Below are 27,181 nucleotides of genomic sequence, written 5' to 3' on the forward strand. Positions count from 1 at the left end.
TGTCCTCTCCTCCTCTCCCATACCCCTCTCCTCTCTTGTCCTCTCCTCCTCTCCCATACTCCTCTCCTCTCTTGTCCTCTCCTCCTCTCCTCGCGTGTCCTCTCTCTTGTCCTCTACTCATCTCCCATACCCCCCCTCTCCTCTCTTGTCCTCTCCTCGCTTGTCCTCTCCTCGCTTGTCCTCTCCTCTCTTGTCCTCTGCTCTCCTGTCCTCGCCTCCTCTCCCATACCCCTCTTCTCTCTTGTCCTCTCCTCTCTTGTCCTCTCCTCCTCTCCCATACCCTATCCTCTCTTGTCCTCTCCTCCTCTCCCATACCCCTCTCCTCTCATGTCCTCGGCTCCTCTCCATATCCCTCTTCTCTCTTGTCCTCTCCTCTCTTGTCCTCTCCTGTCCTCTCCTCCTCTCCCATACCCCTCTCCCATACCCATCTCCTATCTTGTCCTCTCTCTTGTCCTCTACTCATCTCCCATACTCCTCTCCTCTCTTTTCCTCTCCTCCTCTCCTCTCCTGTCTTGTCCTCTCCTCTCCTCTTCCATACTCCTCTCCTCTCTTGTCCTCTCCTCCCTTGTCCTCTCCTCCTCTCCCAAACTCCTCTCTTGTCCTCTCCTCCTCTCCTCTCTTGTCCTATCCTATTCTCCTGTCCTCTCTTGTCCTCTCCTCCTATCCTCTCCCCTCTTGTCCTCTTCTCTCTTGTCCTCTCATCCTCTCCTATACCCCTCTCCACTCTTGTTCTCTCCTCTCTTGTCCTATACTCCTCTCCTCTCTTGTCCTGTCCTCTCTTGTCCTCTCCTCCTCTCCCATACTCCTCTCCTCTCTTGTCCTCTCCTCCTCTCCCATACCCCTATCCTCTCTTGTCCTCTCCTCCTCTCCCATACCCCTCTCCTCTCATGTCCTCGGCTCCTCTCCCATATCCCTCTTCTCTCTTGTCCTCTCCTCTCTTGTCCTCTCCTGTCCTCTCCTCCTCTCCTCTCCCATACCCCTCTCCCATTCCCATCTCCTCTCTTGTCCTCTCTCTTGTCCTCTACTCATCTCCCATACTCCTCTCCTCTCTTTTCCTCTCCTCCTCTCCCATACCCCTCTCCTCTCCTGTCTTGTCCTCTCCTCTCCTCTTCCATACTCCTCTCCTCTCTTGTCCTCTCCTCTCTTGTCCTCTCCTCCTCTCCCATACTCCTCTCTTGTCCTCTCCTCCTCTCCTCTCTTGTCCTATCCTCTCCTCTCTTGTCCTCTCCTCTCTTGTCCTCTCCTCCTCTCCCATACTCCTCTCTTGTCCTCTCCTCCTCTCCTCTCTTGTCCTATCCTATTCTCCTGTCCTCTCTTGTCCTCTCCTCCTCTCCTCTCATCTCATCCTCTCCCCTCTTGTCCTCTTCTCTCTTGTCCTCTCATCCTCTCCTATACCCCTCTCCTCTCTTGTTCTCTCCTCTCTTGTCCTCTCCTCTCTTGTCCTGTCCTCTCCTCCTCTCCCATACCCCTCTCCTCTCTTGTCCTCTCCTCTTGTTCTCTCTTCCTCTCCTATACTCCTCTCCTCTCTTGTCCTCTCCTCTCCTCCTCTCCCACACCCCTCCCCTCTCTTGTCCTCTCCTCTCTTGTCCTCTTCTCCTCTTCTCTCTTGTCCTCTCCTCCTCTCCCATACTCCTCTCCTCTTGTCCTCTCCTCCTCTCCCATACCCCTCTCCTCTCTTGTCCTCTCCTCCTCTCCCATACCACTCTCCTCTCTTGTCCTCCCCTCCTCTCCCATACCCCTCTCCTCTCTTGTCCTCTCCTCCTCTCCTCGCGTGTCCTCTCTCTTGTCCTCTACTCATCTCCCATACCCCTCTCCTCTCTTGTCCTCTCCTCGCTTGTCCTCTCCTCACTTGTCCTCTCCTCCTCTCCCATACCCCTCTCCTCTCTTGTCCTCTCCTCTCCTGTCTTGTCCTCTCCTCTCCCATACTCCTCTCCTCTCTTGTCCTCTCCTCCTCTCCCATACTCCTCTCCTCTCTTTTCCTCTCCTCCTCTCCTCTCTTGTCCTATCCTATTCTCCTCTCCTCTCTCATACTCCTCTCCTCCTCTCGTCCTCTCCTCTCATCCTCTCTCCTCTTGTCCTCTTCTCTCTTGTCCTCTCTTGTCCTCTCCCATACCCCCCTGCTCTCTTGTCCTCTCCTCTCTTGTCCTCTCCTCCTCTCCCACACTCCTCTCCTCTCTTGTCCTCTCCTCCTCTCCCATACTCTTCTCTCATCCTCTCCTCTCTTGTCCTCTCCTCCTCTCCCATACTCCACTCCTCTCTTGTCCTCTCCTCTCTTGACCGCTTGTCCTCTCCTCCTTTCCCACACCCCCCTCCTCTCTTGTCCTCTCCTCACTTGTCCTCTCCCATACTCCTCTCCTCTCTTCTCCTGTCCTCTCTTGTCCTCTCCTCCTCTCCTCCTCTCCCATACCCCTCTCCTCTCTTGTCCTCTCCTCTCTTGTTCTCTCTTCCTCTCCCATACTCCTCTCCTCTCTTGTCCTCCCCTCCTCTCCCACACTCCTCTCCTCTCTTGACCTCTCCTCCTCTCTCATACTCCTCTCCTGTCCTCTCCTCTCTTGTCCTCTCTTCCTCTCCCACACTCCTCTCCTCTCTTGTCCTCTCCTCTCTTGACCTCTCCTCCTCTCTCATACTCCTCTCCTGTCCTCTCCTCTCTTGTCCTCTCCTCCTCTCCCATACTCCTCTACTCTCTTGTCCTCTCCTCTCCTGTCCTCTCCTCTCTTGTCCTCTCCTCTCTTGTCCTCTCCCATACCACTCTCCTCCATTGTCCTCTCCTCCTCTCCCATACTCCTCTACTCTCTTGTCCTCTCCTCTCCTGTCCTCTCCTCTCTTGTCCTCTCCTCTCTTGTCCTCTCCTCTCTTGTCCTCTCCCATACTCCTCTCCTCTCTTGTCCTCTCCTCCTCTCCCATACTCCTCTCCTCTCTTGTCCTCTCCTCCTCTCCCATACTCCTCTCCTCTCGTCCTCTCATCCTCTCGTCCTCTCATTCTCTCCCCTCTTGTCCTCTCCTCTCTTGTCCTCTCCTCCTCTCTTCTCTTGTCCTCTCCTCTCTCCTCCTCTACTCTTTTTTTCTATACTCACATATGTCATTTGAAGCCATGCGATCTTAAGGCAGGGCAGGCGTGGGGACAGTCCTTTTAATGATGAAAAGATAAGTGAGGACGCATACTGAGACTTCAGGGCACGACTTGTCTCTCTCACGAACACTTAGCTCTTAGCGTTAGATCAACACTATTAGTAAGGACAAGGCAGGATGTTGGCTTTACAGTGAGTGTGTGTGCGTGTGTGCATGCATGCGTACATGTGGTGAGTGTGTGTGTGTGGGCTACTGAAGAGGAGCATGCTGGGTATATAATGTGTGTACATTGCAGCAACACAGAGGGACTAACTGACAAGACCCTAGCTGAAATAATATGACTCAACGCTGAAGCAACCTCTGAGTTGAAATACCAACCAAGAGCTGTGTGAAAGCCACAATCACCTTGCATTTGTTTTTAACGTAATAAACTATTCTAATATACGCTTTAAATGGAAGTGTTCTTAATAGCTGACATTCTCATTTACGCTAAGTGAATTACTTGACTCACTTCTCAATATGCAATTTCATGTCACGCCTTACATTTTTCTATTTGAACCTCAAAAACATTGTTATGGATGCAACAGTGACGGACGTACCCATACCTGAGTAACCGTACCTCTTCCTCAGTCACCAGCTCACACAGAGACTGAACTCGGGACCTCTGTCTCACAAACACACCCCTTTGACAATGTCTTAGCCAGCTATGCCACCAAAAAGCTAGCAATTCTGCTGCGTGGGTGGAGACATTTCAAGCTGAGGAGTCCAAGTGAGGTTACAAATCCTGTACACAACAAAGTCTGTATTAATCACTGCCTTGCTTCTCCAATGACAGAAGTGCAACAAAGTATGCAACGGCTTTAAGAGTCATTACAAAATAATGTGACAATTCTAACTTTTCATGTGAATATTCTGCATAATGTTCTGCGTAGGAGTTACAAAGACAGGCTTCCATAGAGGGCCATGAATTTTCCCAACGGACCCGTTCCTCTCAGAGAATTCAAAAACACACAGCAAATGTAAGCGTCAGAGTGTAGTGGTGGTCATTTTCTCTCTTAGGTTTAAAGAAAGGGCTGAGTCTGGAGGCTGGGGAAGAGGCTGGAGGCTGGGGATGAGCCTGGAGGCTGGGAATGGAGGCTCAGACTAGAGATGAGGCTGGAGTGTGGGGCTGGAGGCTGGGGATGGGGCTGGAGGCTGGTGATGAGTCTGGAGGCTGGGAATGGAGGCTCAGGCTAGAAATGAGGCCGGGGGCTGGGGCTGGGGATGAAGCTAGAGGCTGGCGGTGGTGCTAGAAGCTGAGGATGAAGCTGGAGGCTGGGGATGAGTCTGAGGCTGGGGGCTGGAGGCTGGGGATGAGACTGCGTACCAAATGGCAACCTATTCCCTATATAGGGCACTACTTTTGACAAGAGCCTTATGGGCCCTGATCAAAAGTAGTGCACTATATAGGGAATAGGGTGCCATTTGAGATGTAGCCTGGGAGACAAAATAGGCCTTTCTCTCCCTTTCGCTCTGAGTATGAGTGGCCCTAATAACAAGCACAGTGTTTCTGTTACATTCACACCTGAGAGAGAGACAGAGAGAGACAGAGAGAGAGAGAGAGAGAGAGAGAGAGAGAGAGAGAGAGAGAGAGACAGAGAGACAGAGAGAGAGAGAGAGAGAGACAGAGAGAGAGAGAGAGAGAGAGAGAGAGAGAGAGAGAGAGAGAGAGAGAGAGACAGAGAGAGAGAGAGAGACAGAGAGACAGAGAGAGAGAGAGACAGAGAGACAGAGAGAGAGAGAGAGAGAGAGAGAGAGAGAGAGAGACAGAGAGAGAGAGAGAGAGACAGAGAGACAGAGAGAGAGAGAGAGAGACAGAGAGAGAGAGAGAGAGAGAGAGAGAGAGAGAGAGAGAGAGCGAGAGAGAGACAGAGAGACAGAGAGACAGAGAGAGAGAGAGAGAGACAGAGAGAGAGAGAGAGACAGAGAGAGAGAGAGAGAGAGAGAGATAGAAAGGAGTGTGTGTGTCCAACCCCCTTCCTGACCAAGAGAAGCAGGATGACTGAGGAGAACAGTACCTCATTTCTCATTTACAACTGCGACCTGGCCAAGATAAAGCAAAGCAGTGTGATAAAAACAACACAGAGTTACATATGGGGTAAAACAAAACAAAGTCAAAAATACAAACAGAAAATATATATACAGTGTGTGCGAATGTAGTAAGTTATGGAGGTAAGGCAATAAATAGGCCATAGTGCAAAATAGTTACAATTTCGTATTACTGACTGTACTGCATGATTGTAGCGGATTTACTAAAGCGTTAGTTCTAGTAGGTATGTTGACTATGACGTTAGCTAATATGGTGACAACGATGTAGGCTGTGTGTAGCTGTTAGCGGTTATGATATGAAGGTTTGGCTTGGAACGTTTTTTTTCGCCTGGCCACAGACAGCTGATTTGTTGTGCACTGAAGTCCACAAGCAAAGGGAAAAGGTGAGAGGAGGAGAGCGCGTCGATGCGAGAAGGAATTATACAACGATCAAAGGGATCATGCTGTTTGTATGTGGCTGCTATGAAAGTGAACTGTGTTTGATTAGGGGTGTATTCATTCCGCCTATTCTGTTGAAAAACGTTTCTTAAACGGAAGCAAACGGGGATAAACATACCTGAATTTGTCCAATAGAAACTTGTTTGCAACTCTTGGACTAATGATTACACCCTAGATCAGCTAGATGCAGGCAAGAGTGTGCAAGGCGGTATTGAATGTGTCAATGTCTGTCACCTTGATTACTCAAATTTCTCTCGACCTGTGTACCTACGTTGTAAACGTTCATTCATAAGGCTAAGTTGTAGCAACCTCATGATGGGTACAGGGAGAATTTGAGTGTAGTAGCCTAAACCTATCGATGTTACATTGAGCTGGGTGAATGGAATATGAATGACAATCATCCAATATTCTGTAATAGAAATAAGGCCATGCTCATTAAAAAAAATAATCGTCCTCCCTCATCTTAAACGGCACGACCGCCACTGACGTACAGGCCTAGCCTATGTGTATGTGTGATCTATTAGGCTTGGTTGGAACAACTATAACTAGGCACACACACACACCCAACTGGACTCTGTATGGGCGTCCAATCCCCCGGCTGTCTCCTGTGGAGGAAGTTGGAGCTCAGCAGCCAATCAGCTACTGGCTACAATCTAATCAGGCCTTAGGAACAGACACACAGACCAGGCCAGACCAGTGTGTGTCTGTGTATCCAGTCACTATCTGACCCCAGCCTAGAGCCTATTCAACACCCACAGGCTACAATGAACCTGCCTACTGCTCTGAGTAGGGTGCTGTCTTTCAGATGGGACGTTAAATGGGTGTCCTGACAGTCTGTGGTCATTACAAATTCCATGGCACTTATCGCAAGCTAAATTCCCAACCTGGCCCCATTCCATCATGGCCACCCAATCATCCCGTCATTCCTAATTGGCAAATGGTTGCCGTGCATCACCAAGGTGGGTGCCACACATTGGTGGTGGATGAGGTGAGTTCCCCCCCTTTCTATGTAAAGCGCTTTGAGTAGCTCAGCTGGTAGAAAGGCGCTTTATAAATCCAATCCATTATTATTATTACTGGAGTTAGCTGCGTGTAGAATCAAAGCAGGGAAGGGAAGTGACCCTCAGATGAGCTTTGAGACCAACGGGACGTTGAGTTTTCTGACAACAGTTTGGTACATGACCAGACTTTCCTAAAGCAACATCTGCTGTCTTTTCATTTGGATAAAAATATTCCGGGTCTGTGTACTATGGCTGAGATGAGGAGAGCACTGCAGTGACAATACAACTCTTCTCAACTTGGCTTGATAACATTAAGTATTCCCAGTGACTCATCTGGTGGGAATGAATGTGTGTGTGTGTGTGTGTGTGTGTGTGTAGGGGGAGGAACACACATCAAATGGCAGGTTATCAAACCTTGATTTCAAACCTAGTTGTGTGATGGTCTACTGTCCCCTTCTGCTCAGCCAGCAACACTACAACACTAGACTGTTTAGTTCAGAAAATAAAAATGTGGTCTGTGCTGCCCACTATTGGACAAGATGCCAACGGACTACATGCTCTATGTGCTGGGAGGGTACATAAATAGTCTACAGCAGCCTCCTCTCCTCATATCCTCCCTTCATCTATACTGATCTGAAAACACTGGGCAGGTGAAAGCAAAATGGTGTAATGTCTTGTAATGCCTTACAATAATTTGGTTTCCGTTGTCTGATTCTTTTCATCAGTGGAGATGAAGGAAAGGAGACAAGGAGCAGCGTTTGACTATTGAGATGCACCCACGGAGCGGCGTTTGACTATTGAGATGCACCCACGGAGTGGCGTTTGACTATTGAGATGCACCCACGGAGCGGCGTTTGACTATTGAGATGCACCCATGGAGAGGAACGAGGAGACTACTGTGAGGATGTCACACAGTCACAGGTAAGGGGTACTAAAAGTGGCTGTTACAGTATGCAAGGGCAGAGAGCTTCATTAATCCAATAATGGCAAGAGCATTTAATAACTCAATATGGATCATTTAACCCTTAGATATTTCCCTGTTAAAACCTGGTACTGGAGACCCACAGCATAGCAGGTAGCCTAGCGCTTAGAGAGGCAAGCCAGCAACCGGAGGTTGAATCCAGTTCGAATCCCAGGTCAGAACAAAGGGTTGCTGGTATCAAATTCTAGATGCCATTGCCGGACGTTGTGCCCTTGAGCAAGTCATTTAACCCTCCACAACAGCTTCATTGGTACCCAGTTTGGCAGCCAAAACCTGCATGTGTCTTTTGGAGGGGTTGGGATAAAAGCGGAAGTCAAATTTCGGTTGGAAATTGTGTGCAATTGACCAATAAAAGTGATCGTAAGGTGTGCAGGCTTTTGCACTAACACAACAGAATAGACTAGCAGAGTCAACAGATTAAATCCCACCAGTCATTGTAAACTCCAGCCCTTCATTCCTCATTGTGAACTAACGCATAATACCCCATATCAATTAACAACCCACTTATACATTTTAATTTAGTTTCCAGACTAAATAAAGCAAGGCACATTTCTGAGACTGGCATTCAGGCTATATTGACTTCATGCTGTGTTGCTAAATCTGGTCAACAGATGGCGACATGCACCAGTTTATGAAAAGTCCTCATGAACTGTATAGATCAGGGCTCTCCAACCCTGTTCCTGGAGAGCTACCCTCCTGTAACTAAACTGATTCAGCTTATCAACCAGTTAATAATTATAATGAAGTGCACAAGATTAGGGTTGGAGCGAAAACCTACAGGACGGTAGCTCTCCAGGAACAGGGTTGGAGAGCTCTGGTATATTTAGCCTAATACTACCATCCTGATATCGTGAGCTTACATGAATATGTTTTGCTTGTAGCGAAACATACACTGAGTGTACAAATCATTAGGAACACCTACTCTTTCCATGACAGACTGACCAGGTGAATCCAGGTGAAAGCTATGATCCCTTATTGATGTAAACTGTTAAATCCACTTCAATCCGTGTAGATGAAGGGGAGGAGACAGGTTAAAAAATGATTTTTAAGCCTTGAGACAATTGAGACATGGATTGTGTATGTAAGTGCCTTTGAACAGGGTATGGTAGTAGGTGCCAGGCGCAACAGTTTGTGTGTGTCAAGAACTGCAACGCTGCTGGGTTTTAGACGTTTAACAGTTTCCCGTGTGTATCAACAATGGTCCACCACCCAAAGGAGATCCAGCCAACTTGACACAACTGTGGGAAGTATTGGAGTCAACATGGGCCAGTATCCCTGTGGAACGCTTTCGACACCTTGTAGAGTCAATGCCCCGACGAATTGAGGCTGTTCTGAGGGCAAAGGAGGGTGCAACTCAATATTAGGATGGTGTTCCTAATATTTTGTACACTCAGTGTATTTACGGAAGCTTGCGAGATCGCGATAGTAGTACAAGGCTACTGTATAAAGCACTAACTGAAAACTCCCCTGAACTGAGGCAATAACAACCTAGAGGAGTCAGTTACATCCCAGAGTGCCCTCCCCCTCTCTCTCTCCTCCTCCCTTCTTCCCTCCCTCTCTCTCTCCCTTCCTCAGAGATGGCATGTGTTAGGGGCCCTACCTGACTTGTCCCCACTGTCTACCTTTCCTCCCTCTGAGTGTGTAGGGTTCCTACCTGACTTGTGGGCCCTCCTTAGGCAGGACAGAGAGGCATTGAGCCGGGCACACTCCTCGTCGTTGGCTCCAAACTTCTCCATGGCCTCACACACCTCCTCATCACTCATCTCCAACAGCCCCTCCAGAGTCACCTCGCCCGGACCCATCTCCTACAGAACACACACACGAGTAGCCTGGTCCCAGATCTGTTTGTGCTTTTGCCTACTTCATTGTCATTGTCATGACGATTCCATAAGGAGTTGGCTAGAGAGCAGAAACGGACTGGCACCCAGGCTAGCAGACTGCAGGTTTTCATTTCTCCCAGACAGGAAGTCAACACACCTGGCTTCCCAGGTCTAAATCAGACACTCATTTAAAGGAAAGAATACCAAAGAAATGCAGACAATGTGGTCTTCCAGAAATTGAGTTTGATACCCCTGGACCATATTTACCAAGAGTATCAGAGAATGCTGATATAAGATCAGGTCTTTTGATTATACACTGAACAAAAACATAAACCAACATGTAAAGTGTTGGTCCCATGTTTCATGAGCTGAAATAAAAGATCCCAGAAATGTTCCATATGCACAAAAATCTTATTTCTCTCACGTTGTGCACAAATGTGTTTACATCCCTGTTAGTGAGCATTTCTCCTTCGCCAAGATAATCCATCCACCTGACAGGTGTGGCATATCAAGAAGTTGATTAAACAGCATGATCACACAACAAAATGCCACAAATGTCTCAAGTTTTGATGGAGCGTGCAATTGGCATTCTGACTGCAGGAATGTCCACCAGAGCTGTTGTCAGACAATTGAATGTTCATTTCTCTACCATAACCCACCTCCAACGTCGTTTTAGAGAATTTGGCAGTACATCCAACCGGCCTCACAACCGCAGACAATGTGTATGGCGTCGTGTGGATGAGCAGTTTTCTGATGTCAATGTTGTGAACAGAGAGCCCCATGGTGGCGGTGGAGTTATGGTATGGGCCGGCATCAGCTACGGACAACGAACACAATTACATTTTATTGATAGCAATATGAATGCACAAAAATACCGTGACGAGATCCTGAGGCCCATTGTGAGGCCCATTTTTTTAAAGGTATCTGTGACCAACAGATGCATATCTGAATTCCCAGTCATGTGAAATCCATAGATTAGGGCCTAATTAATTTATTTTAATTGACTGATTTCCTCATATGACCTGTAACTCAGTAAAAATTTTGAAATAGTTGTGCTTATATTTGTGTTCAGCATATAAAATAAAAGATGACATGGACAGGAAGAACGAAACGTGCAGCAACACAGAGTTATTTTCTTACTAGCACTGACTTTTCTGATCATTTCGTTTTTTGTTGTTCCTTACTATGACTGACTGTGATGTGTTGTTGTCTCACATAGCTACCTTAAGACGAATGCACTAACTGTAAGTGGCTCTGGATAAGAGCGTCTAAACAGGGTTGGGGTCATTTACATGTTAGTCATTTAGCAGACGCTCTTATCCGTAGCGACTTGAAGTTAATGCATTCATCTTAACGCAGCTAGACAACCACATATCAGAGTTGTAGCAAGTAAAACTTTTCATCAATAAAGTAGCTATGAGCGAAGTCAGTGCTAGTAACAACAATGCATGTTAGAGAGATAAGGTAGCACTCGAGAAGGTTCAGGAAGTGATGTGTTTTTGGGCAAAGGAAGAAGACTATGTTGGGCTTATAGAAATTGAAAGCAATGTTTGTTTATGATGAGGTGTTAGTCTGATCCAACATCCTGATCGCTCTTGTAAACAGGAAGTACACAAAACTTCCAATTCCAATTCTCTTCAAAGCTTTTAAATTAGGAAAATGTAGAATTGGGAGTTGGAATTTGGTTTACTTTCTGAATTGACTGGAATTTAAATAGAATTGACCCCAACCGTGGTGCTGCTAAATGACTAAATTGTAAATGTATTGTTTCCCCTTTACTTTTACTAGCACTAATTTTGCAGACCATTGGCTATTTGTAAGAAGGTTTTACTTACAGTGATTGTGATACGTAGATGTAAATCAAAGTACCTCAGTGACCTCCTTCCTCAGGTTGACGATACGGAACCAGTGTCCCAGCCGGGGGAAGTCCTGTAGCTCTGTGCTGTCCTCCTGTAAGGCCGCTCTCACCTTACAGGACAGCTGGCGACTGAAGTACTTCACCAGCTTTCCCTGCAGGAGGGGGGGGGGGGGACAGAGACAGAGGGACATGTGTGTGTATTTGGTCTGGAGAAGCACAACCCAAATGTGTTACACAGCTATGGATGCAAGGACTCACAGTCTATATATTAGAGCAGTGCTTTTCAAACCTCTCCTCTTGGCCCCCAGACATTTCACAATTTTGTCCTGAACTAGCACACCTAGTTAGTCAAGTAGACAATTCACCTAGTCAATTCACAACATGACTAATTCACCTAGTCAAGTAGACAATTCACCTAGTCAATAAAAAATTTACTAATTCACCTAGTCAAGTAGACAATTCACCTAGTCAATAAAAAATTTACTAATTCACCTAGTCAAGTAGACAATTCACCTAGTCAATAAAAAATTTACTAATTCACCTAGTCAAGTAGACAATTCACCTAGTCAATAAAAAATTTACTAATTCTCCTAGTCAAGTAGACAATTCACCTAGTCAATAAAAAATTTACTAATTCACCTAGTCAAGTAGACAATTCACCTAGTCAATAAAAAATTTACTAATTCACCTAGTCAAGTAGACAATTCACCTAGTCAATAAAAAATGTACTAATTCTCCTAGTCAAGTAGACAAGTTGAATCGGGTGTGCTAGCTCTGGAATTGAATGGCTGGGGGTCCCCGTTTGAAAAAGGCTGCATTAGATCAAACATATTTTGAAGCAATACATTGTTTGTTTACAAAGACTCAAATTACCTGAAATAAAAAATTGCTTTCAATCTCACCATCTGTATTTTAAGGGCTCCAAGCTTAGAAAGTTTACAAAGCTTAGAAAGTTTAGATAATTAAATGCAACAGAGCACTCATCGTGACCTCGCAACAGAAGCTACACTCCAAAAATTAGGGGTTCAACAAGGGTTATTTTAAGATCCTCAAAGTTCTTTGAAGAACCTTAGGGTTCTTGGCACTGAAAATTGCCCCCAAAGGGTTCTTCCAAGAACCTCCTTAGTTGGTGGTTCTTGCAGGAACCCAACTGAAACATTTGGATTTGAAAGGACAGCAGGTGCAGGCACTTAATTTAGTTTTTAGTTTTTAGTTTATATATCTCAATTTAAGGTAAGGTTTTCAACGTGTATGATCTAAATTGATATTGTTTTATGATGATACCATCTATCTTTTCATATTTGTGTAAATCTTTCTAAAACAGAAAATGGACACAATTCAATGGATATCAATCAACAGAGGTAAGACTATGTATGCTATAAGAATATGTTGAAGGCTAGCTGTATTGGGTGCAGATGAATGAACTGCTCACTTTTGTGTCTGTAGGTATACAGACGAGGAGGCATACAAAGGTATGTCAATTGGTATTGGTATGTTATGCTGATCACATTTACCATCCTCCTCCCTTACCTCTTCAATGAAAATCCCATAGGCCTCTACATTATGTAATGTATGAAAACCATTATCAAAACAGTTTTTTTCATTCACATTTACCACAAAAACCAAGGTATGAATACTGTTGTGTGCATGTTTTGTTAAACAGCTGTATAATTTTAAAAAATGTGGATTCACAGACATCACCCTCCCTACACCTCTGATGAATATAACAGGAAACCTGTTTGATCACCATGCACTGCAAAATCATTCTGGCTATGGATACGGAGAACATCAACACATTAACAACACACCAGAGGATATACCCATTGGACTTGGGGCTCTGCTGGGAGTTTACCTCATATTTTGATTTTTATATTCTGCTCTGCCACTAAAATCATAATGAAAACGGATAACTAAAATATTGTGTTATTGTTATGCATATTATTAATAATAATAGGGGGGGGGGGGTTCAAAAATTAACCCCAAAAGGTTTTTCGAGGATCCATTAAAGGGGTTCTTCGAAGAACTTATAGGGGTTCCCCCACAGTTTCAATTAGAAGAACCCCTAAAGGATCCTCCAGGAACCTTTACTTTTTAGAGTGTACTGTGTATAAAGTATATTATTTTATGTACCGTAAATAATGGTTATAATGTTAAAAATCTCATTTCTGTGAACAGGTTATAAGACAGGATGTTAAATATACAAAATAATGACTGTGACCCCCAGCATATTTGCAGACCCACATAAAAGGCATCAAACCCCACTTTAAACCATATAGAAAACAGAATTCCTCTATATAAAAACAATAATTTATTTTTTCAAGGGAATTTTAGATAATTCACTCTCAATGAAATGTCCTTTACTGGCCATTTTGAGTGTTTGTTTGTACCATCACTGGCGTACCGGTCACCCCCCTACAGCCCCCACAAGGCTGTGGGGGGGTGTCCAGTACGATCAAAGTGCCTCAGGCCTTGAAAAATAAATGAATGAACTGATTGAAAGTAAGGGGATTTCAGTGAACAAATGCCGTGGTCAAGGCTACGATGGCGTGAGTGGAATGAGTGGAGCTTACTCAGGTGTTCAAAAGCGCATATCAGACCGTATCCATAGCCAGAATGATTTTGCAGTGCATGGTGATTGAACAGGTTTCCTGTTATATTCATCAGAGGTGTAGGGAGGGTGAAATCTGTGAATCCCCAAAAATGTAATTATACAGATGATTAACAAAACATGCACATCACAGTATTCATACCTTGGTTTTTGTGGTGAATGTGAATGAAAAAAATCTGTTTTGATAATGGTTTTTTCATTCACATACTTTGTCCATAATGTAGAGGTCTATGGGATATTCATTGAAGAGGTAAGGGAGGAGGATGGTAAATGTGATCTGCATAACATACCAAAACCAATTGACATACCTTTGTATGCCTCCTTGTCTGTATACTTGCAGACAGAGACACAAAATTGAGCAGTTCATTCATCTGCACCCAATACAGCTATCCTTCAACATATTCTAATAGCCTACATATGTTTACCCCTTTGTTGATTGATATCCATTGAATTGTGTCCATTTTCTCTTTTAGAAAGATTTGCACAAATATGAAAAAGATAGATGGTATCATCATAAAACAATATTATTTTAGATCATACAAGGGACAAACCTTAACTTAAATTGAGGAGATCTTTACATTTTTCAGTTCAAGTGCCTTCACCTGCTGTCCTTTCAAATTCAAATCCAAATGTTTCAGCTGGGCAGTTAGGTTCCTGCAAGAACCCCCACCAACTAAGGAGGTTCTTCGATGAACCCCACCTCCTATGGGGTTCTTGGAAGAACCTTTTGGGGGCCATTTTCAGTGCCAAGAACCCTAAGATTCTTCGAAGAACTTTGAGGATCTTAGAAGAACGCTTGTTGAGTAGGCTATACAGGACAGTTGTATAGGGTACTACAGTATGGGGCGAGACGCCCCCTGGGGTAACACCCCCCACTGTAATTCTCACAAAAACCACAAGATGTCCCAAACAAATAATTCAACAGTTATTCTGGCTACCACTAGTCTTGTCAACTACACATTTCCTCTGTTTCATCAAAATTGTTGTCATTCCATCAAAACAATTTTGAGGTAAGTTGATCAAATGTTTTGTCATTTAGAAAAAGTTGTAGATATAGTCCAATGACGTTAGATCCATTTGTTTTATATATACAGTACCAGTCAAAAGTTTGGACATACCTACTCATTCCAGGGCTTTTCTTTATTTTTTACTATTTTCTACATTGTAGAATAATAGAAGACATCAAAACTATGAAATAACACATATGGAATCATGTAGTAACCAAAATTGTGTTAAACAAATCAAAATATCTTTTATATTTGAGATTATTCAAATAGCCACCCTTTGCCTTGATGACAGCTTTGCACAATCTTGGCATTCTCTGAACCAGCTTCAGCTGGAATGCTTTTCCAACAGTCTTGAAGGAGTTCCCACATATGCTGAGCACTTGTTGGCTGCTTTTCCTTCACTCTGCGGTCCGACTCATCCCAAACCATCTCAATTGGGTTGAGGTCGGGGGATTGTGGAGGCCAGGTCATCTGATGCAGCACTCCATCACTCTCCTTTATGGTAAAATAGCCCTTACACAGCCTGGAGGTGTGTTGGGTCATTGTCCTGTAGAAAAACAAAGGATAGTCCCACTAAACCTAAACCAGATGGGATGGCGTAACGCTGCAGAATGCTATGGTAGCCATGCTGGTTAAGTGTAAATCACAGACAGTGTCACAGGCAAAGCACCCCCACACCATAACAACTCCTCCTACATACTGTATGGTGGGAAATACACATGCGGAGATCATCCGTTCACTCACACCGCGTCTCACGAAGACACGGCGGTTGGAACCATAAATCTCCTATTTGGACTCCAGACCAAAGGACACATTTCCACCGGTTTAATGTCAATGTCTCGTATTTCTTGGCCAAAGCAAAGTCTATTTTTCTTATTGGTGTCCTTTAGTAGTGGTTTCTTTGCAGCAATTCGACCATGAAGGCCTGATTCACACAGTCTCCTCTGAACAGTTGATGTTGAGATATGTCTGTTACTTGAATTCTGTGAAGCATTTATTTGGGTTGCAATTTCTGAGGCTGGTAACTCTAATGAACGTATCCTCTGCAGCAGAGGTAACTCTGGGTCTTCCATTCCTGTGGTGGTCCTCATGAGAGCCAGTTTCATCATAGCGCTTGATAGTTTCTGCGACTGCACTTGAAGAAACTTTCAAAGTTCTTGAAATTTTCCGTATTGACTGACCTTCATGTCTTAAAGTAATGATGGACTGTCGTTTCTCTTTGCTTATTTGAGCTGTTCTTGCCATAATATGGACTTGGTCTTTTACCAAATAGGGCTATCTTCTGTATACCACCCCTACCTTGTCACAACACAACTGATTCAACTCAAACGCATTAAGGAAAGAAATCCAACAAATTAACTTTTAAGAAGGCACAGCTGTTAATTGAAATGCATTCCAGGTGACTATCTCATGAAGCTGGTTGAGAGAACGCCAAGAGTGTGCAAAGCTGTCATCAAGGCAAAGGGTGGCTATTTGAAGAATCTCAAATTCTTCAAATTTGCTTAACACTTTTTTGGTTACTACGAGATTCCATATGTGTTATTTCATAGTTTGGATGTCTTCACTATTATTCTACAATGTAAAAAATAGTAAAAAATAAAGAAAAACCCTTGAATGAGTAGGTGTGTCCAAACTTTTGACTGGTAGTGTATATATACACATGTAGGGAAGCTTTAAGATAAATCATCCACGTTTAGAGAGAAAAAAATTGATTGTTTTTGCGCTAGATGCTCCCAATAATTTATTTCTAGCTATGATTTAGGCACTGGCTAGCCCAGTTAGCTAACTAGCAACCTCACTAGCAGAAAGTCTGAGGTGAAATAAATGCTAGCCAGCTAGTTAGCATAAGCTAACATCTGCTAGCATAGCTAGCTAGCCCCCAGTTAGCAGGATTAGGATTAGGGTTAGGGTTCAGGGTTAAAATTGGGGCCAAGGTTAGGATTAGAATAGGGGTTAGGGTCAGAATAGGGGTTAGGATTAGGGTCAGAATATGGGGTAGGGTTAGTGTCAGAATAGGAGTTAGGGGTCAGTTCTCCACCGTTCTGAAAATAAAAAAATGTACAAGTATCTTTAGATGAGAGTTTACAAGAAAATATCTGATTGTGGTGGCTATGGCGAAGAGGCACTTCGTTGTGCCCTGAATGCTATTGAAAATGGGCAGGGCATTAAGGCAGCTGCCGTGCTTTTAATTAAAAATATGTTTTATTAAATAACTAAAAATCTGTCAACTGTAGCCATTTATTGTCCATCATCTACCTACATGTCTTACATTCAGGGCGGGATGTAAATGTAAAATGTTCTTTGTCTAAAATAAATCACTGCATTTGACTTACACAGCCTCAGTCACTTACTCACCTCGTCCACTGTGTGTGTGCCTCTCTGTCACATAAGCTAAACATCTAGCTGGCTAGCTCATAATGTCTCAGTCTAAACTGCACACTCAAAAATACAGAAATGAGTGGGAATCAAACCCTGAATTCAAAGGCTGGTTGAAGCCGTTTATTGGAGATGATACACGGGCATACTGCCTGTATTATAAGGCTGATTTCTACGCCAAACTTAGTGACGTAAAAAAGACATGACAACTCAAAAACATACTCAAAAGGCAAAGCCTTATAACAGTTCCACCCAAAACAAGCTGCCATTTATGGTTTAAAAAATTGACTCTGCAAAAAAGGCTGGGGCCACCATGGCATTAGCTATCGCTGAACACTGTTCCATGCTGGCATGTGATCACATTGGAGAAACATGTAGAGCTGCTTTCTCAGACTCCACTGCTGCTACCCACTTCAAAATGCACAGGACAAAGTGCACAGAAATGATTAATGGTGTTCTAGCACCATACTTTCTGAAAAAGTTGGTCGCAGATGTGGGTGACCAGCGTTTCAGCCTCCTCCTCGATGAGTCCACGGATGTAAGTGTTTCTAAGTACCTAGGGGTTGTGATAAGGTACTTTAGTGACACCAAGCAGACAATTGTATCAACATTTCTGGGGCTTGTTGAGTTGGAGGGAGGAGATGCCAAATCTATAGCCCGTGCTGTTGTGGCTTTCCTCGAGAAATGTTGTCTTAAAAAAGAGAAACTCCTAGGGATATGGACTGACAATGTCTCTGTTATGACGGGGATTAACAATGGGGTCCATAAAGTGCTGAAGGAGGAGTATGGCCTCAAATATCTGGTTCTTATTCGCTGTGTGTGCCACTCTCTGCAGCTTGCTGTAAGTCATGCTTCCAATGACACCATCCCCCGTAGTGTGGAGTAATTGCTACGAGAGACTTATAACTGGTTTTCAGTGTCTCCAAAGCGCAGGGAGGCTTACAAGGCCATATATGAGACCATCAACTGTGGGGAAAAACCTTTACAGATAACCAAGGTGTGTGCCACACGTTGGCTCTCCATTAAACCCGCGGTTTCACGCATTTTGGACCAGTGGGAGAAGCTTAGGCTGCATTTCACAGTCACCAAGTCCAGTGAACACTGCTACATAGCTGAGGTTTTATACTCCATGTACAGTGATCCTCAAAACATATTGTATCTGACTTTTTTGAAGTCAGTGGTGCTGGGTGAGGTACAGTTGGGCATCAAGGCTTTTGAGGGAGAGCAAGTAGATCCTCTTAAGCTACTTGACAGCTTGGTTAGCCTGATCAACTCTGTGAGCAGCAGGGTGCAGAATCCACTGGCAAATGTTGATGTACTCAAAGGGCCAATAGATGGATACATCAGTCCCAAACCGTACCTTGGCAAGGCAGCTGAGCTCCACCTTGCGCCTGAGGATGAAAACAACGTCCGAAAGCGGTGTGTAGCCTTCACCATCTCCCTCACTAATGAGTTGAGGGTGAGACTGCCGGACAACATCGAAGCATTGCAGTACATGTCAGTTTTCAATGTGGAGGAAACTCTAAAGCACAATAAGAGCCCTGGAGAAATAGACAAAATAGCCAAGCTCCTTGGCTACTCCCCTGCAGAGATAGACAAGATTGTCCAGCAATGGCGTGCCATCCATCTTAGTAAATGGAATGAGAGAAAAAACACACTGTGCTTCTGGAGTGAGATTTGGAAGTTCAGGGATGCAGCTGATATCAACCCGTCTGTTGTCCTTGCCACACTCAAATGCTGAAGTCGAGAGAGTATTCAGCCAGATGAGTGTGGTAAAAAGCAAACTTAGAAATCGGATGTCCTTGCAGACCCTTAACTCCATCCTGTACATTCGATATGGACTGAAGCTGTCTGGTGAGGCTTGCTATGAGCACCAGCTGCCTTGTGTTTTGCAGCTTTTTGGCACATCAGCTGCTTACTCATTTAAGTCAGCTCCCACAGTTGCTGAACCTGCCATAGAGAGCCTTGACCAAAATGACAATGACCCACTCTTTCTGTGAGCCAGCACAGCCTGTGTGTGTGTGGAGGGGGGTCTGAAAAAAACAAACAATTAACCTGAATTAGGGCCAGACTAGTTACCATCATTTTCTCACATTCCCATTGACAGTTTTTTCTATTGTCTCTTTTTGGTCCATTTAGATTGTTAATGTAGATTGTATACAAAAAAGTGGTTAAAATGTTATGGTTAAACAAGTTCATGTTTTACTGTGACTTGTTGTAGGCTCCTAAGTGGCTAGGTTAAAAACCAAACCAAACTTAAGAAAACTAAACTCAAAAAAACTAAAACAAACTTTTTACAAAAACTAAGTAACTCCGCCAGTGTCTCTTTTTGGTCACTTTTGCCCGGATAAAGGGGGAAGGTTTGAAATTAGGTGTCGTTTAGGACAGCCAATAGCTACTTTCCTTACTGAGGAGTTGGCAACACTGTTTACGATTTCGGGTGTGTTCGTAAATTCAATCTGGAGTGCCAGAGTGCGCTCTGGGCGTTCGTAAATCCAGAGCGTTGTCAGATTTCCATTCATAAATTCAGAGCGCAGCCTTGACGCTCTGGCCGAGGAGCAGGGTTGATCCGAGCGTTCAACCGTAGTCAAGCACCCAAGCTAACTGGATAACGTTGGCTAGCTACTTCCAGGCACAAATGAGCGAACACCTCACTGACCATTTTACTCGACATAGCAGAGCTGGTTAGGCTGTTTTTATGTTATCCAGAGCGTTGGTGACTGTAACTGTGCTGCTGGCAACAATTTAATTACGCTTTTTTTTGCCGATGTTTACTGACACCGGCCATATTCAACCGGTGTTGAGCGTTCGTACATTCATCAATTATTCTGCGCTCTGCCTCTGGCACACTCAGACGAGTACTCTGAAATCGGAGTAGATAGCCAGAATTAACAATATCCATTGAAACGCACAAAGAATATACCACTTAGCTAAGAATGATTTGAATAATCAAGTCAATAAACGTTGGGTAGTTAGTTAGATAGCAGATAGTTAATATACTGCCTGGCAAGTTCGATGTATTAGTAGCCAACTAACGTTAGGTAACTAGCTAACATACCAGTACATTATACAGTATATTGCTGTAAGGATAGCGTAGCTAACAAATTGTCAGCCAACAAGCCAGTAACTTATTTGAAATGTCATGACTTTAATACATTTCTTAACATTTGTCATAATTAGTTAAAGCAATGAATTTATACCCGCACATTAAACCGCCATTTTCTTCTAATCTGAAAACGTTGTGACGCAACGCCCAGTTCCTGAAGAATTGAATTATGGGCTCGAAAAGCACAGAAATAGTGTACACTGCTTGTATACTTAGTATTTTTGCGAATTTAGTACGACAATCCGGGAACTGTTGGCATACTAACTATATCCATACTATGACCAATAAGCATACTATATACTCAATTTACATCACAAATAGTACGGTTAGTAGGAGTATTCGAACACAGCTCATGTGTCGCAGGGAGTGTGTAACTTCGTGAAATGTTAGGCTTAAAATGACGACCAAATACGCCTACCAATAAACTAGGGCTGGGTGATATATCGAATTAAGTCGATTAATTCGAATGTAACTGCTACATTATTTGTGAATGTGCGTTATGCATGGTTAAATTTAACAAAAATTGCATTTTTATAGACAGATCTGAAAGCCAGATCAGTGATTATTGCAACAACAAAAAAACAGGTACATCTATTTTGATAAAATAATTAAATTCTTAGTGGGTCTTATGGTTGTGGAAGGCATATATTCAGCCTAGGTATAATTTCACAAGTTCGGAATGTATTAGATTATTGCTGAGTGTTTTAAATGCAGTGTATTTGACCTTTATTTGTACAACAAAGCTTATTTAGAGAAAAATTTTTTTAAATCGAGATATATATTGTGAATCTCCCATAAGTTTGAAAAAATCGAGATATGAGTTTTAGGCCATATCGCCCAGCCCTACAATAAACATTTATCCATTAGCTAAGGCAAAGCTATATGCCACATGCCCTGGCACCACAGAAAGCTTATAATTGATTTGATAGGCAGCCGCATAGACATGTCGCAATGTCAGCACCTTCGACAGCATCGGTAGTCTATACTTTGTGAGTGGCTGTCTGGCTGACGCATTACATTTGTATTTATTTTAGGGAGGGGGTCCAGAGAAACTGCGTTACACCAGTGTGTACCATTATATCAATAGAACAACAACAAATTCCTGGACAAACCGAGCGATGGCACATCTCTCCACTCTACTTGACCCTTCCCATGACTAAACAGAGACTGATCACCATCTACATCCTTTTGAAGCATGTGAAAACTAAGTCTGAATGGTGGAGAATTAAATGTCCCTTTGTGAAAATATGACTACGTCCCAAATGGCAGCCTATTCCTATAAAGTGCACTACCTCTGACCAGAGCCCTGTGGGCCCTGGTCAAAAGCAGTGCACAATAAATGGAATATAAGGGTGCCATTTGGGATGAAGACTATGACTAAATAGACCACCACAAGGGCAACAGCACTCACACTAAGTAGAGTATCCTTTAATAGACATTACTAGGAAGAGAGAAATAGTGGAAGTATAAAAAGCGACTACTTTTCTACTAAGATAGATGTAAAAGTAATGAGAGTCTGTTCCTCTATGGCCGACCCGGGTTGCAAACCCACGCAAGATATTGGTAGCATCCCAAATAGATGGGACGCATACATTGGCTTATCTTTATGGCACCAAACCCATTTCCATTATCGGTGCAATCTTTTTTTCTACAACTATAACTAAGCTGAAAGGTAACATGAAGGGTATAACTAAACTCCATAGAGAAAGTGTCACTCTTCTTCTGTATCCCGTATTCTGTATATTTGAGGGATAAACAACACTAAATAAACCTCCAAACTTTATTCAGTATCAGTAGATCTGTAAGGAACATGGCAGAGGCATAGACACATGTTCCTGTGTTTGCATTGTCACGAGACGACTCTTCCACATAGAAAGACAAAATCAGACTTGTCAAAATGAAAAAAAAAATATATATATATATAACTGACAATTGTTGATGCAAATGAATCCACAGCTAAAATGCTAAGATCATAATCCAACATCAATAAATCCAACATAACATAGCATGAGTTCCACCAGTACAGTTGAGGTTAGTGTTACTCAAACCTACTTCAAACTCAGGTGAGATCATTTTCAGACTAGAAAGGAGCCATTTGACTCATGAGCACCCCTCGAGGTCAATGTGGAGGAGTGCACGTTCGATGCATTTGGAATGCATTGACCTGAGTCGGACTAGGTCCAATTCAGCTCATTTATTCAAGGGTGAATGGCAAAAAGTGGGTCAGTACAGTACAGTACAGTAGCATCTAATGCAACCAGAGAAACAAAGGTAAACACTGGTTTGTGTGAAGGTTGTTGTCTTTCCACACTGGTCCTGGGTCCTAGTGAGTGTGTCTTTTGAGCCGAAGGTTATGGTTACCATTTGGGTGTGGAGAGCTGATACTTGACCTGCTCCCATGGTAGGGCCAGAAATGTTTTGTCTTCACTAGGGGAAAAGTGTTGGTCATCGTAACTAGGGAAAAAGTGTTGGTAATTGTAACTAGGAAGATGGTGTTGGTCATCGTAACTAGGGAAAAGGTGTTGGTCATTGTAACTAGGGAGAAGGTGTTGGTCATTGTAACTAGGGCTAAGGTGTTGATCATCGTAACTAGGGAAAATGTGTTGGTCATAACTCGGATGGGGTGTTTTTAACTTGAGACACATCTCCTATGATGAAAAAGGCATATGAGATATGCTATAGTCTGACACTATCTAGTGTGATATGGTATAGTCTGAACGCTGAACCTATATCATGTGATATGGTATAGTCTGAACTCTGACCCTATCTCATGTGATATGGTAAAGTCTGAACTATGACCCTATCCCATGTGATATGGTGTAGTCTGAACTCTGACCCTATCCCATGTGATATGGTGTAGTCTGAACTCTGACCCTATCCCATGTGATATGGTGTAGTCTGAACTCTGACCCTATCCCATGTGATATGGTATAGTCTGACCCTATCCCACATGCACCTTGCTTCACAACAGAGAGACACCATTGAAAGTGTTTTTTAGTCCAGGACTAGGCTTAACTTGTGTCCGGGAAACTGGCCCACAGTACAATAGATGAGCCATTCAAACATTTAGAAACCCCAAAGGGATCAATTAAGTTGTATTGTATTGTACTGTAAGTTCTGTTTAACAACAGTTAAACTGTCCTTCAACAAGCATTACACAATAAGTCAAGACAGCTCTTTTGTGCAAAAAGTGACAAATCAAAGTGAACCCAAAATTCCTCATGTTCCTCATAACAACCGGTGATGTAAGAGCACACTTTCCAATGTCTTGAACTGTGCAGGGGGACATTTTACAAATAAAGTCATATTTCACAGTTGCAATGGTCAGACACTTTCACATTTGAAAATAGTTGTTTCTATAATATTGCATATGTCATAACTCGGATGCAGCAAGTAAAATAAAAAATAAAACAAAAAGATCTATGGGGTGCAATGAGTGCATGATTCTACTATAAACATATGTTACCTGCCAATGAGGCCAGACACCTGACCCGGCCTGGAGAAGACAAGTTAAAGGGGAAATCTGCAGTTCAAACAATACCAAAGATTACGCCCACCACTGTTATAATAAAAAGCTGTTTTGAGGCTATACTGTGTTTGTTTACATTACATTGTTTACAAACATTGAAGTAAAACAAGCTTAGATTTTGGGTTCTGATGGGGTACAACAGTTGAACTAAGCTCATGAGGCATTTCTAAATTATATTCTTCGAGAATCAATGGTTATATATCATTCATTTAAAAGTCAAAAATGGATGTACCTATTGCAGATTGCCCCTTTAAATGTATATAATCTAAAGCCCTTGTCCAACACACTCAATCAATAAATTAAATGTATTAATAACGTTTTTTACATCAACAGCCTGACCCATGCCCTGGCTAAAAACTGTGAGAGGCAACTGCTTGACCACGTTTGGCCCTCCATGAATACATTATAACAACATGCTAATAGAATGCTATTAGAACTACACAGGAAGAAGCGCAACTTAATGTAAAGTGTTACCAAATATGACTGCTCCATCCTCAAGTACTGTGCCCTCTGCCTCAGAAGGCCCAAACAGTGTGCATGCCAGCATGTGCAAACATACAGCAAACCTACCACCTAACTTAACAGGGCCTTTAGGCCACATGTCAATGGCAGACATGTCTTTTTAGAGTTTGAGTGCAGCCATGTTTTTTATGACTGAAGATGCTGTACCTGCATGACACAGCACAGTTTCCCTGAGTCAAACTATTAGGCGTACATTTCAAAGTGGTGTTTTTGGTTGGTAGCTAGGGAGTGAGGAACGATACACTGTGTGTGAACATTTGTTAGATCAAATAATTGTAACCTAGTTAGACATGGGGAATCTATTCAGCATGTTCGATTCACCCAAACAGGTAGACTATTAAGTTCATGAGTGGCCATAATGTAGTGTAGGCCTAGCTATAGGGTAATGTGCTGTATGTTTTCAATCTACTCCACTCTGAAATTCAATTCAACTCATGCATCTAGGCATACTTATCCCTTCAAATTACAAAATATTGTAAAATGGTGTGCCTATATATATCAAGTCCATATGAGAGGCATAGTTGTGGATTTTTTTCTCCCTTGTATCAGTGGGAAAACTACATGATTGAGTAAATGAATAAACCAACAGTATATAGAGGCCTGCTATTACAGGCCTATGTCATCTCATCATGTTGAGGATAATGAAGGTGCCCTCTTTTACTCACACATCATCAAGTCCCATCACATTGGACCTCTGTTGACATTTATTCCCTTTAAAATCACCCACCTGTGCAACTCACACAATCATCTCTGCATGGTTTTTAAAAGTGCACCTGAAATGTACCCAGAGTAGCCAGACTCCATTTTATTTATTTGGCAAAAAAATCTATGTTTTGATATTTTAAAAAAATTGAAAAAAACCTTAACACTGGCTTGGGATAACATCATGACCATTGCATAACGCAATTTATGGAATACCCTGTGGGCCAATTAAATCGGATCTCATTTTCACAAATACACACTTGCATAACAGTTGTTGCAATCTAACTGATGATATGCAGAGCATATTACTTATGATGATGATGATGATGATGATGAATCGTAAACAGAAAGTGTTTAGGCCTCAACGTTCTCGGAGAATTCTGATGGAGAAGAGTTCAGTGCTAAAACTGAATGTTCCACCTTCTTTCCACCACCTGCAGAATGCGCAAGCCCACAACAACTTGCTCACTGCAGCTAGCTTCTTCTTGATTTATTAGACTGCATAAAACACATCAAGGCTGTATAAAACAGTATTTCAATGGTATAGTCAACCATTTTAACGATATCGAATAATGTACATTGATGTTGATAAAGGCTATGACAGACGTGACAACCAACCCAACATTGATTTTGATCAAAATACAAGATTAGCAGCCACAGCGCAGCCGTAGCCTTTTTCATTCTACGGAATAGATGCTTTTGCTTACCTCCAGCGTTCGTATTTCTTTTTGTGTCAAGTCGTTGGATGTGGCACATTTGGTCCTCAATCCCTCCAAGCTAGAAATGCTTATGTCTATCATATTTTGCACCAACTCGCACTGCTGCAAGGCTTTTTGCAAACTCAGATGCTGCTCGTCGCTTTTGGTCATATTCTTCTCGTCCATTGCTTGCGAGCACTGGTCGTTTCTTTATGTGTACTTAAAAAAAAATCAACTCAGAAAATAAAGGTGGAAAAAACTCCATGTAATAAAGCGACCTGCAAAACGCCAGCAAACGTGGTGGTATATTATATTATGTACATTGGTTTACAGATGAGATGTGATAAATGTGAAAGGCGACTCCATTGCATTAGTCCTAGTATTTCCTGGTGGTGGTTCGTCTAGGTGTTTCTGATTGAACCTGGTATTGATGCTGAGGGCTATATCATCAAACACAATATGCAGATAGCATAGGCTACCTCCTCAACAGAAATAAAAATCAGAACACAACCGATCAAGCCTCAGCTAATAAATCCATTGAGCGTTGTTTATTCATTTCAAAACAAAAAAAAACAACGCATCACAATAACATAAACGGATCCATAAAACTAAAGCAGCGTAGTATAATCATTTTAAAGGTGATGCTGTGTGGATTGGGTACAGGTACTCCCCGTCTCCCTTGCCAGAAGCTGTATCCCGGGTCGCTCCCACCACCACACCGACATGTTCCCGTCAATCAAATCTACAGCAACCGCATAGCATCGCCCACGGAAGCAGCGGGAGGAGAGGCACCACCGCCGAGTGATGGAGGAGTTATCGCGAGATTATGTGCATCAGTGCAGAGAGAGTGAGTTCACTGTTTGAACTTCATTATCGATACGCTCCATCAGCTCCACATGAGCAGTTTAATGTGTTATCAGGATGGTAGGCCTACCTACAGTGCCTTCGTAAAGTATTTAGACCCCTTGACTTTTTACACATTTTGTTACGTTACAGCCTTATTCTAAAATTGATAAAATACTTTTCCCCCCTCATCAATCTACACACAATACCCCATAATGACAAAGCAAAAACAGGTTTTTAGAAATGTTTGCAAATGTATTAAAAATATACAACTGAAATATGACATTTACATAAGTATTCAGACCCTTTACTCAGTACTTTTTTGAAGCACCTTTGGCAGCGATTACAGCATTGAGTCTTCTTGGGTATGACGCTACAATCTAGGCACACGTGTATTTGGGGAGTTTCTCCCATTCTTCTCTGCAGTTCCTCTCAAGCTTTGTCAGGTTGGATGGGGAGCATCGCTGCACAGCTATTTTCAGGTCTCTCCAGAGATGTTCAATCGGGTTCAAGTTCGGGCTCTGGCTGGGCCAC

The 27,181-nt window shown here is 43.1% G+C and overlaps 1 protein-coding gene across 1 annotated transcript in view; it reads right to left on the reverse strand.

The window, feature by feature from the left end:
• The window catches only part of LOC311145141 (kinase suppressor of Ras 2-like), a gene marked incomplete at both ends in the record, with an annotated part of 139,989 nt that extends 113,999 nt beyond the window's left edge, over nucleotides 1-25,990 (reverse strand). The window contains 3 exons of the mRNA XM_084181335.1: nucleotides 9,194-9,383; nucleotides 11,268-11,408; nucleotides 25,814-25,990. Of these exons, the coding sequence (XP_084037461.1) occupies nucleotides 9,194-9,383; nucleotides 11,268-11,408; nucleotides 25,814-25,990 (508 nt within the window). The remainder of the gene's footprint in view (nucleotides 1-9,193; nucleotides 9,384-11,267; nucleotides 11,409-25,813) is intronic.
• Nucleotides 25,991-27,181: the final 1,191 nt, after the last annotated feature.

This window comes from Coregonus lavaretus (genome assembly GCF_964263955.1).
Source record: "Coregonus lavaretus genome assembly, chromosome: 17".
Taxonomy (NCBI): domain Eukaryota; kingdom Metazoa; phylum Chordata; class Actinopteri; order Salmoniformes; family Salmonidae; genus Coregonus; species Coregonus lavaretus.